We start from the raw sequence: 13,070 nt of genomic DNA, 5'->3' as shown, positions 1-13,070 counted from the left end.
TGTAACTTGTTCAATTTACCATGTTTTTCACTACAAAAATGGATGACAATTGTGTCTTTAAAAAATGAATCATATTTTTTTTTATGACAAAAATAATAAATTAAACAAGTTGCAGTTATTGAAGAGACCTAATTTTTTTGCGTGGATGAAATATACGAAGTGCCCAACAAAATAAACGGTTTGAATTATGAAAAGAGGCCGTGAGAATTTCTTTTGTCACTAACAATTTTAATTTTTTTAAATCAAGTATTAGTCTACTAATTTTTTGATTGAAAGCTGCAGAAGTGTTATTATGTCAAATAATTCTTTGCGTGTGAGTGAAAAATTGGTCTTATCACAATCATCTTTTTCTTTTGGTAAAAGCCTTATATTCTATTTCTCTTTAGTAAAATGCACATAAACATTATTTCAATTATACAGTTCTCAAAATGGTGAGTCTCTCTGATGCATACAAAGCAGCATCAGAGAAGAAACCAAATTCCCTCGAAATCCTCTGCAACTTCTGGAGAGAAAATGAAGGCACGACACCGATCGTAGACCAACGTGGCAACACGATCCTCCATTTCCTTGCCATCCACGGCAACATAGCTGCCATTAAAATGCTTGACAAGAATGGCTTACTTACCACTGAACAGCTTAAGAAATGTAATGCAAATGGCGAAATTGCTTTGCATGAAGCTGCGCGGTTTGGTCACAAGGATGTGGCAGAAACAATGCTGGAGAAGGAAGGAGATTTAATCAATGCGCGCAATGAGTTGGGAGAGACGCCCATTTATGTTGCCGCTGCATTTGGCAATAGGGATGTTTTTGATTTTTTTTCAAAAATAAGTGATGATGAGTGGTTGATGGGATTGAGGACGAGAGATGGTTGCACTGTTCTTCATGCTGCTGTGAAAGGAGAATATTATCGTATGTTAATTTCAGTATCCATTTTTTCATTCTTTAACTTCAATTCGAAGTCACAAGGTTAGTCCACAATATTTATATATATTTGGGATCGTGATACCTGAATCATTTTAGAGCGCTCAAGCCAAAAATCTAATTTTAAATTTTGTTTGATATGAGCTCCAGGCGCTGAACTAGTTTGTTCATAAGAACAAGTTTAAGTTCAATGACCAAAATAGCCTATCTTTCTCTCTTTATATATATAATATATTATACACTGCCAAAAAATCAGGCTTCGGACTCCTCAATCCCCCATAAGCTGGATCGATTCGGTCGATTTCGAGCTCACTTCTAGGGTTTTCAACCTCCTCTCTCCAAATGGTGTCTTGATGTCTTCGATTTCGACTGTCGATCGTCTTTCCTTGGTGAAGTACGTGTTTTTAATTTAGTAATTGCCTGAGTAGGTTAGGTTTTTGCTTCAGAACGAGCGAGACTCCCATTGTCACCATGGCGGAGCTATGGATCTAGATCTCTTCATCACCATCATTGATATATATATACATATATAGATATAGATATAGATATAGATATATATGTTTGTTTGATATCTCTTTATCTCTCTCTATGTTTGAGTTTTGTAATAGTTGTTGTGTGGTTATTGTTAATGTTGATGATGATGACGATGACGAAACTTAGCAATAGACTAGTTTTTTTTTTTTTTTTTGTTCCTTTTTCTATTGTTTCCTTTTACTTTCTTCTTCTTTTAATGGATAAAGTGAGAAAGATTAGATAATAATAATAAATAAATAAATATGATTTGATGTTATTTAATTTCCTCATACTTTCTTCTTAATAATAATAATTAAGGAATAAAATTATAAATAAAATGTGTGGGATTGTTTTGATAACAAAAAATAAAAAAGTGTGAACTTTTTTAGAATGTGAGTACCTTTTACCAATAAATAAATAAACAATACTGAACCTAATGCCTCACACAATTGGTAGGTAGAGTGAATTTTTTTTTATCAGTTTTCTCATTATTTTAACATCATCTAACAATTAATATTTATATATATACAATTTAAACTTTTAGTTATTGGGATTGTTTTGATATCTCTACTCAGATTTAGTCGTGGTTTAGCAATAGGTTTTTTTAGTTGATTTTTTGACTATTTGATTATTTGAACTTAGACTAAAAGTTTGTTAAGTTTGATTTTTTTTTATTTTTGGAAAAAAATAAAATAAAATAATTATAGTTTAGATGTAATATTTTATTTTATTGACTTATTTAATTTATTTTTTCTTTTGTACTTTTTTTAGCAAAAAAAATAATTGCCAAACAAAACTTTCGGATTTTGAAATTTCTACCTACCGGTCTAAAAAAGGATGATTTACGGACTACCCTATTAGATCGGACTTAATAGGTAATTAATTAGTGCGGCTCTAAATTAATAGATCACGTTTTTAGTTTTATCCTTACAATCCAACTCGCTAACAAACTCACCACTTTTTAATCGATTTTCAAAACGTGACCACATGGAAAGCAAACAATATCTTGAACGATCTGTCATCATCTTGTCGGCAATTTGAGAAAATAAGACAATTATTTATTTATTTATTTATTTATTTTAGGGGTATCAGGATAACAATGCTGGTTGTTTGAGTAGTGCTTGGAATGTGTTCGATGAAATGTACAAGTGAAGAATTTGATCATGTAGGTGTTTGGTTAAAAGACAATATGGTGAGAGTTTTTAAAGTAAAACCAAATGCTTTTAGGGCTATGTAATGTGAATGATTTGAGTTTGGTTGTTAAGCTTGAAGATGAGATATGGAAACCTATAATTAGTGCACTTTTCAAGGTCAGTTGCAAGGAAGATGTTATTGGATCTTTAGAGGAAATGCTAGAAAAAGGGCATAATCCTGATAGTATAGTTACTTTATTGTGCAATGATACGTGGGTTTTGCCAGGATGAAGATTTTGATACGACATATGCTGTTTAAAGTGAGATGACATAGATGAGGTGTAAATCAGATGTTATTAAACTTAGTTATAATGTATTTACTGGAGTTTTTTGCAGGGAGAGATAATTGATGGAAACAAATAAATAATTTGGAGATAAGCCGAGACAGAATTGTGCTTCTGATGTGATGAAATTGTTGGACATTATTTGATGGGCTATGTTGCATTATTTTAGATGAGATGGTTTTCAAAGGTTATGCCATTATTCAGCAAGTATAATAAAATTTGTTGATGAGTTGTATTGAGGTGGTAATCTGAAGTTACGTGCAGTTCTAAATAAGTTTTGTAGAAGGAAATTGATGTAGTAGAGTGTTGGTTCCCATGGCATACAATACAAGAACAATAAGCTTTTAAATGCCTTTTAGCTTGTAGAAACCTTGCCAATGCCGTAAGTGATGCTCTTCCAATCAGGTAAGGTAATCAATACCAACATGCTTTCGTATAGTTGATTACTTCTTGTGGAGCGACTTTCAGTCTTAATTTTTATGATCAATCCTAGACGTGTTTCATCATTCCTATCAATTTTCCACTCTGCTCGTATCTATTTAGGCATTGTAGATGTTTAAAGAAGGGGTTGAAATTCTAGTCTACCATTCCTTTTGGGACTTATAGGGGAGTACAGACCCAACGCGCGATGGTAATAGTAATAAAAAAAAAAAAAAAAGTGTTCCTTATGCTTGTTCAGAGTTCGAAATGTGTAGATTAGATTCGTTATGCATGTATCTCACACCATACCAATTTTAAATCTACACTACATTTCTGATGCCTATTCGTTATGCATGTTCGAAAAGTGTTCTTGACATCTTTCTGAATATTTTATTCACATAACATTTCTGATGCCTATTATTGTTGCTTTACACTTAGGTCACATTACGGAGCAACCTATGTATAAAATCTAATTAAAAGTTTCTAATTGGGTTTATTGAACATGTAGCATATATGACAAGGCCTGCATAACGTGACTACTATCTTGGTCGTTTTGTGTGGAGTAAAGTCCACCCCATTTTTAGAACAAGCTAATGATTTTTATTTTGATATGAATTTTGTGAACCAGGTTTGGCTGTGAACATATTGGAGTCATACCCTAAACTTGCTAACAAACGTGACGAAAAGGGTATAAAAGCTTTAGATCTGTTGGCCTCAAAACCATTGTCCTTTAGAAGTGGATCATCATATACGCTCAAAAACCTAGGCTCCATGCCTTGCATTCCCTACCAGATTTTGGAAGTTTTAGTCTACAGTTGTAAGTCCCATACAGTATGAAGTATGAACAATAGGATCTCTGTTGCTTCGCAGTTTCTTTCTTGCAATTTTATAATAAAACTTAGGTTAAATTACACTCATCATTCTTGAGGTATGGAGAAAATTTAATAGCTCTATTTGGTTTTGTTTTCAAAATCTGTTTTTTGAAAATTTCAAATAAATAAAAAATAAAAAATAGTTAAACTAGATTGGTCAAAAAATGAAAAACACTCATCTTCATATATATATATATATATATTTTTTTGTGGGGGGACAAAAAAAATCTTTTGGTATTCGTTTTCATCAAGCTAGTTTCTATTTTTTTTTTTTTTTTTTTTTTGAAAACCAAACCTAACAGAGTAAGTCTTACAATTTCAAAATAATGATACTATTACTAACCTCCTCTACAAAAACAGAAAAGTTAACTGATTACGGAGGATGTAAAATTACACTTTTAGCCTTCTGTTAACGTTAATATCCTCTTAAGTTATGATACATATTTTTTTTGGGTCAGAAAATTATAATGTTGTTCAAGTTTTATTAACATAGTTACGAACTTGGAAAGAATTAAGCAATGAACAAGTGCATTGTCATATAAATATGGTCTACATAACTTTAATGAAATCATCAACTGAAAATCCAATCAGATCATAATGAAATGATTTTACCTAGAATTGATCCTTACTGTAACACCTTTTGGTTCAATGTCTTTGAAAATATACATGTGTTCTTATTTATTTTATTTGTTGTATATACTTAAATTATTTCTGCTAATGGTGAAACAGAAGTCTAATGGACTACTTCTAAATACTTATGTTCTGAATCTCAACACTATGATTCTAGAGATGGTTACTTTAGTAACCGGTTCAGAATTTCAAATTGATTACAACAATTATTAAAATTTTGAATTGAAAGAACATCTTTGATGACTTTATTTGTTTTTGTTGTTGAGCAGGTATTCCATCCATGGTTATTGATTCGGAAATTGTTGGTGATGTGGAGGACCCGCGTGGTAGTGCACATGATATCTCCAAATTAGAAGGGACATTGTTATCCAAATTAATGTCAGGTATTATTTTGTGAGTGTTTGGGAAGTGGGTTTTTTTGTAGATTTTTTTAGTTGTAGGATATTATTGGAGAAAAAAAAATTTGTGTTTGGAAAAATAGGTGGGTTTTTTTGTGGTTGGATGTGATATTTGTGAGAGAAAAAGTGAAATGATTATGGAGTTTGATGTGATATTTTGTTTGAATTTGTTTTTTTTAGTTTTGTAAGCAATTTGTCTTTTAGTAAAAAACCAAAAAACCAAGTTCCCAAACACTGCCTTTATTTTTATGCAGTAAATTTTATAGAGAAAAAAATAATGCAGAAGTAATTTTTTTTTGCACATAATTCCCCTCACCCCAAAAAGAAAAATGAAAAAATTATTCTTTTGAGTGTGTGTATGGTGGATTTGACCCGTGCAAGTTAAGTGTTCAGTAATTGTATTGAATACAATTATCTTTACTCTAAAAAAAAATAAAAAGTCAACTTTCCCTTTCATCTTATTGATTATTCTACACTGGTATTTTGTTACAGGGTACAGAAGGATCATCAGAGGTTTGTTGCTATTACTCTTCAACTATGAGTTGTTCGCAGTTTTTGGAATACACTTAAATCTGAAATTTTTGGGTGTTGCATAAGTCACTTGTGCACACAAGAATTCACGATTCATGTTATTCTCTTTAAAATTAAGGCTGCGGTTCTATTATTACAGGAAAGAGTTACAAACAAAATATAAAGATGGTATAGTATTAGACTTACGGCCACAAGTGCAAAAATATCAAAATATCTTTACTCCAAAATTCAGATAGTTAGTCTTCAGTACTCAAGAATTACGCTACTCAACAATATGAACCATTGCCAACTTTGCTTTCTGTTATTTCTTCTTTGTCATCAGTCCCAACTGGAAATTGAAGAAAATTCACGAGAAAATTGATAGTATGCCTAGCTTATCACTATACTAAATATGAAGTAATTAATTTTTTTTAATGCTTCTGACTCTTGTTTGTTGTCTTCTTTTTTTTTTCATGAAGTTTTTCCTTGGATTAAACGAATTGATGATGCAAGGCAAAAGCATGTGTTTGCAAGAGAGCTGGCAAAAAGACTGATAGAAGAAGAAAATGGTTGGAGTGATTACCTAAATTGCGAAAATTTTCATGTTTCTGGATTGGGCTGCTTTGGAGAAACTTCGTCACAGAATAAGAAGAATAAAGTGGTAGACCCACTTATCCTAGCAACAAAGCACGGCATCCATGAGATGGTAGAGGAAATCCTTGAAAAATTCCCTAATGTTGCAACTACATTTGATGAGAATGGAAGAAATATACTGCACATGGCAGCACAGTTGAAGGATATAATTCTCTATGACTACTTGAAGAAGACTGTTAATCACGCAGATAGGATGATGGCCGATGTTGATAAACATGGAAACACCATCTTGCATCTTACAGCCTATGAGTGCAAGCAGGGTCATTTTCTCGCAACTCATTTTGGACCTATAAACCGAATGTCGTGGGATGTGTTTTGGTTCAAGGTACATATCAAATCACATGTGTACATGGAAGTAGTTGATAAAAAAATTGGTAAATCAATTCCCTTATAATATTGTCTTCTCACTCGATATTTTTGAATTTCTACAGCATGTACAGAATGACTCTCATCCACATTTGATATATCATCGAAACATAGAGGGTAAGACACCAAAAGAACTATTTGAGGAAGAGCACAAGGACATGATAAATAAAGCTGAGAAAGTAGTCAAAGATATTAATAGCTGCTTGATGCTTGTTTCTACCCTAATAGGCACGGTCAATTATGCAGCACTTTTTACTATCCCTGGTGGTTTCGATCAAGACAAGGGCCTGCCAATTTTTTTCACAAAAGCAAAAAATGGACGAGAGGATTTGCAGTTGTTCATGGTTTATGTAGGAGGAAGTCTGGTTGCTTCTTTATTGGGTTTGGGAACTCAGCTTTCAATACAAGTGTCACGGTTCAATAGTAATGATTTTTACATTTCATTGCCGTTGAAATTTCTTTGTACAATCACGTCCTTGTTCTATGCTGCAGCCTTCTCAATCACAGCATGCTTCCAAATCTTCATCATCGAGGGTGCCTTCATAAATTCATATTTTGCGGTGATGGTGCTTGCCTGTATATTTATGACCCTTGTTTACACGGATGCATTATACTTGACCTATGATTACTTGTACTACGTAATTCGTTATTCGCTTGCTTATAGAGGCCAGAAAATGTAAGTCTGCAGCTGGGTTGGTACTTGTTTTAAGATCATGTTTGTATTTGTGTGCAATCTAAGTGTGACTATACATGTGAGACAGATATATGTATTGGAAAAGGACTGTTGAAGGAGAGTTTCTCAAGTATTGCTAAGACATGCTACGAATACAGTTAATTTTGTATTCAAATAATGCACTGCTATAGATCTTGTTGGCATGCTTTAGATGTGGAATGTGTATGGTTCACGAGCTCTAGTTTGTTATAAATGGTTATGGTTTTTATGTATTTTTATTTACATTAATTTTTTAATTGTCGAACCGCCTTTTGCGGGTGGGTTTCATTAGCCACGGACAAACCATGAAACTTTAAATTTGGTGGGTCGTTTGAATTTCTTTGGCAGTTTTGAATCAGCAGATTGAGCGGATTTAGGTGGGTTCCAACATCTCTAACGGCTGTCTCTGTACCTAGTTTGGTATTTTCTTTTTGAGTCAATGGTTGTTGTATTGAATTTTGTGTGTTGTGCAACTAATAAGTGCGACTATATTCCATTATACTAATTCAATGTTACATATGTTTCTTGGCACGAATACCTTTTAACTTAGATTAACAAAATTTCAACACTTTGGTTTATGTAAACTCAATTAAATAAGGCTCTAGAAACAACATTTATCAACAGTAAAACACTCATAGTCTGTTGTTTGATTGTGTTTTTATTTTCAGTTTTCAGTTTTTCAACAATACAGAAGAGGAACAAAAATAACAAAGGGTTTGCCTTCTTCACAACCCAAAAAAGCATGGTTCCAATGAACTCAAGAAAGCAAAGTTGAACTGTCCTCGAAGACAAAGCATGGTTCCAATGGATCATCTGCCAATCCTTGGAGAAACCGTGGAATCGAAGGCATACCCACCTCTAAAACTCCCTCTAGAATTTGGACTACCTGTCCCATACTTGGCCTATCCTTCTCATCATCTTGAATGCACCAACAAGCAACTTTGCAAGCTCTAATCGCCTCTTCAACATCACCATTGCCTTGCAACCTGTAATTCAACAAGCTCATGACTAATTCCTTGCTTCCGTTCATTTTCATTGCCACTAAAAATGGAAAGTACCGATCCATTTCATCATCTACCATGTCACTATTTCTCCTTCTTGATATAATCTTAAATAACAGCATTCCATAGCTAAAAACATCGGCTTTTGGCGTGATTGCTTCACCTGATATCCATTCTGGTGCAAGATAGCCTCGTGTTCCTCTTGTTGTTGTCAAAACCCGACTAATCTCTCTCCCAACAAGCTTAGCAAGCCCGAAATCAGCCACTTTTGGGTTGTATTCAGCATCCAGTAAAATGTTTTCGGGCTTAATATCACAATGTATGATGCAATCTCTGCATTTCTCATGGAGGTAATTCAATCCTTTAGCAGTCTCAACTGAGATGTTGTACCTTGTTTTCCAGTCTAACACATTAATGTTGTCTTTTTTAAACAAGTGAGACTCCAGAGAACCATTTGACATGTAATCATAAACTAGAAATCTTTTTGTACCTTGTATGCAGAAACCCCGAAGGCGAACAAGGTTGATGTGTTGGATCATCCCAGTGGTGCTTACTTCTGCGTGAAACTGCTTCTCTTCTTGCTTCAAACTTTTTAGCGTTTTTACTGTTACCGCGATTGAATTGGGCAGTGTTCCTTTGAAAACTGTACCAAAACCACCTTCGCCAAGCTTTTCTGAGAAGTTCTTCGTTGCAATTCGTATGTCACGATACTTGAACACCGCCAAAGAATCATCAACTTTCTCCAAAGTACCAGCAGTGTCTCTCTGTCTCTTCCTCCAGAGTACTACCAAGACACTGCCAAAGAAACAAAAGAAACCACAAATTGCTCCAAAAACAATCAAAGAAGTGTTTCTCTTTGCCTTAGCCTTAGCTTCAGTTCCAACCAGTTGGGATGCTGCTACTCTAACATGAAGATCTCTTCCACTTTTATCATCTGATGAGAGTTGTCGTAGATTGAACAAACCACCTCCCCAAATCAAGCACCTATTGTCATAAGCATAAGCACTGCATGAACAATTTCTCAAGCAAGCTAATTCACATTCATCAATGTTTTGAACTATTATCAACTCTGAATTCACAGGAAAATCGGTGTTTGGCACCACGAAAAATTTGTCATTTCCTCTGTTTTCACACTGTAGAGGAATTTTCCTCACACACCCACCTCAGTGATCTCCCAATTCCCAATCTGCTTGAGTCCTCGGTTCAAATCCTTCAAGGCAAGTGCAAATCGGTACATTTTTTTACAACTACTAAATGCACCACAAAAAGCATAGACTGTGCATTATTGCGGTGGTTTGATCCAGAATGTACTCCACTGTGGGAAGTCCCTTTCCCAGACAAATTGTTTGAGTTTTCCAGTCACATCGAACGCAAATCTAGTGAGAGTAGTAGGGTCACTAGCATCATATGTGAAATAGCTCTCATTTGTATTGTTAACGTATGTGACATTTTTTATGTAATAGTCCAATTCTATCTCAGGAACAAGGCTAAAAACTTTCCCACTCCATATCCCACTAGTCCAATACAAGTTAGACACATTCCAAAGCAATATATGACTTGAATTTGGCTCCACCTCCAGAGAGAACAGACTTGGTGATGGATTTTCTGAATTTCTCCAAGAAGTAAGAGCTTGTTTTTCATTTTTGAGTTTATTGTATCCAACTTTCCCACCGGGAAGCCACGTGTCAGTTGGGTAGTCGAAACTCTGCCATATCACATTAGAGGAATCCAATTTATCTCTAACAATGAAATTTCCATTGTCAAGAAGCATGGCTATGGTTGAGTTAGCCAATTTTGAAATCGAATTTGTTGACCAAATTTGATTCTTGGACTGGTCTAGTAGGACTAAACTTCCGTCTTGTGACAGTTTTAATTGTGACGAAGATACATTTGAAATGGGTTGGACTCTGTTTGCTACCCAAACTACTGTTTTGTTTGTTAGCTTTTTGTACCATATGCCTATGTAGTAGTTTTGAGAGTTACTTGGCGTGAAGACGCCCAGTTCAAAGACTCCACTTTGAAAGGTTATTGTTTGGTTCCCAGAGAGAAACTGTCCAGCATAGATGGTATTGGTGTCATCTGATCCTTTTGAGAGATGGGTATTGAAGGATAGAATGAGTAAGGGCACAACACAAAGAAAGAACCATTGAATTTTGAATGTGAGACTCATTTTTTGCATAGGATTGCACCGAAGCATTGGATGTGATCGATGTATTAAAAGAACAAGCACATAGGTATCTATGTATTTGAAAGTTTTTGTCAATACTTGAGTTTCTTCAAATTAAGTTGGTTGGTCATTTTTTGACTTTGGAAGTCAACTAAAGTTTAAGGAAGATGAGAAGAACTAGCATATATAGGCCATAGGAGAAATGATATATATTTTGATTTTTTTTTGTAATTTTTTTTTATTATAGAAAATATGAACCATATTCATATTCTTTTATAGATGTGTAAATGTGCTCTTCGCTAAGTAATCTTTGGTGAAAAAAGGTCTGACTTCAGCACTTTTAGAAGCAATACGATCATGTGATGATTGTACGAGCATTGTGACACAATAATTAATAATCTAACTATTTTTTATTATTTCATAGCATCAAATTGGATTACGATCCTCATCACAAAATCAATCTTATAAACTTTGACTTGTGAGGAGATTTGTCTTTTTTAAAAGTACTAATAATAACGCTAATTATCTTAAGCTCTATTTGATTAGAACTTACTAATAAGTCCCATATATAAAGTTCAAAACCCATTTAATTTCAAAACAAAATACTTATACCAATTAGTCCCATATATTTTTAATTGTTCCAAAAAAATCCAATTTTTTTTTTTTAAAATTTACAGACACTGTTACATCTCACTACCGTCGGACTTTCGTTAGACGGTCACCAGAGACTCGCCAGAATGTTCAACATTACTGGGAAGTCGCCGGAGTATCGCCAGAAATTCACTGGACTGTTATGAACGCCAATGGAAGTCACCAGAATGTCCAAAACGTTCGCTGGACGTGAAGAATATCTTTGGAGACTCACCGGAATGTCCAGAATATTGCCAATAAAATAAATGGAGAAACTAGATCGAAAAAAACACAACAAAATGTGCTAAATATTGATAAACTAAAAGAAAAAAAATGTAACGACAAAAAAACAACAATGGGAAAAACATATGTTATTTTTCAATTTTTATAGGGTTTAAGCAAATAATCTCCAATATTGATCAAACTGAAAAGCAAGTTTTGAAACTGTAAAATGTTACAGTTTCAGAGTAAAAATCTATTAAGTATTTATCCTTATTAATCAAACTGAAAAACATGTTATGAAGCTGTAAAATTTTACAGTTCTAAAAAATGTTATAAAACTGCAAAATTTTACAATTCTAAAGAATGTTATGAAACTGAAAAATTTTGCAGTTTTAAACCATGATTCATTCCAGCACCAAAAAAATTGAAATTGCAAAATTTTGCAGTTTTCACTACCTGTAACTAATACTCGAAAACAACTTATTCAAAATTTGAAAATTTTCTCCATTAAAACAAAAAAAATAGACTTGTGTAACAGAGAAAAGGTAGAAAAATTTAGAAAGCGAAGGAAAGAATAGATATAGAAAAAATATTGTACTCCGCCAACTATTTTTGGTTTAGATTTAGTCGGATCTCATGTAGATCTACTCATCAGATTTGAGTAGATCTACTCATCTTCTTCATCGTCGGAAAGAATGAAGTCACGAGTTGATGTTGTTGGTTGGTGGTTGCCGGTGAACCCCAATCAATGGTGGTCGTCGGTCACCGATGACTATATATTAGACAGAGAAAGAAAATAAGAAAGGTGTGATCACAGGTCGTCCTCCATGACAAAGAAAATGAGAGAAAACGTAAAAGAAAGAGAGAGAGAGGAAAACGTAAAGAATGAGGCGAAAAGCAGAGAGAGAGAGAGAGAGAGAGAGGAAAAGTAGGACTTTTTGATCTACTCAAATAGTTGTTCGATTAAATAGTGTACACATATTTCAAACAGGACCTATGGGTAATTTCCCCAAAAATAAATTATGAAAAGTGAAAATGGTAAAAAGTAAAGTGAAAATAAAAAAAAGAAAAAGAAAAAACTTTTTTGTATGAATTTGATTAGAATTAAAATTTTGTTAGAAAATAAGAATACTAATTATAAGTGACTAATTTTATAACAATTTTAAATTTTCTTGTATTTTCTTGTGTTTTTTTACAAGAAGTTGGAAGCTTAGTTACCATTCTATTATGAGTTGTACAAGAAAATTAATTTTCTTATAACTTCTATCACTTTCATGCTAAACAAATTTAGAATTTTTTTTTTTCATTTCTTCCACTTTCTACCATTTTTATCCTAACCAAATTGAGCCTTGTTGTCAGCCTGCATGACAAGAAAGAATTCTATCACGACCCAACCCCAGGGGCTTAGGGTTGGAATCGCAACTTACTAACTTGTTCTTATTCATAGCAAAGGGCTTATGGTTGGAATTGCAACTTACTAACTTGTTCTTATTCGTAGCAAATTAAGATGCGCAAGTGGAAATAAAAAATAATTAAACAGAAATTTTACTATTTTTACTATTTAAGAAAGAGGAAAT

At 33.5% G+C, this 13,070-nt stretch overlaps 1 protein-coding gene and 1 pseudogene across 2 annotated transcripts; one reads left to right on the top strand and one right to left on the bottom strand.

Annotated features, from left to right (window-relative positions):
* Window positions 1-407: 407 nt before the first annotated feature.
* Window positions 408-7,612, top strand: LOC145797187 (uncharacterized). 2 transcript variants are annotated; one of them, XM_082883724.1, is made up of 6 exons: window positions 408-909; window positions 3,960-4,148; window positions 5,103-5,216; window positions 5,724-5,744; window positions 6,221-6,720; window positions 6,827-7,612. In XM_082883724.1, exons 1-6 carry the CDS (start codon window positions 429-431, stop codon window positions 7,439-7,441), a joined length of 1,920 nt encoding a protein of 639 aa, XP_082739850.1. In that variant the 5' UTR covers window positions 408-428; the 3' UTR covers window positions 7,442-7,612. The 2 variants fall into 2 exon arrangements, with proteins under 2 accessions (XP_082739850.1, XP_082739851.1); XM_082883725.1 differs by lacking the exon at window positions 3,960-4,148.
* A 618-nt stretch (window positions 7,613-8,230) lies between these two features.
* On the bottom strand, window positions 8,231-10,672 carry LOC145798164 (G-type lectin S-receptor-like serine/threonine-protein kinase At2g19130 pseudogene; annotated as a pseudogene).
* Window positions 10,673-13,070: the final 2,398 nt, after the last annotated feature.

Source organism: Camellia sinensis, chromosome 8, assembly GCF_055761805.1.
Source record: "Camellia sinensis isolate YWXY chromosome 8, ASM5576180v1, whole genome shotgun sequence".
In the NCBI taxonomy this organism is placed as follows: Eukaryota; Viridiplantae; Streptophyta; class Magnoliopsida; order Ericales; family Theaceae; genus Camellia; species Camellia sinensis.
This window is presented reverse-complemented; position numbering and strand designations above follow the sequence as displayed.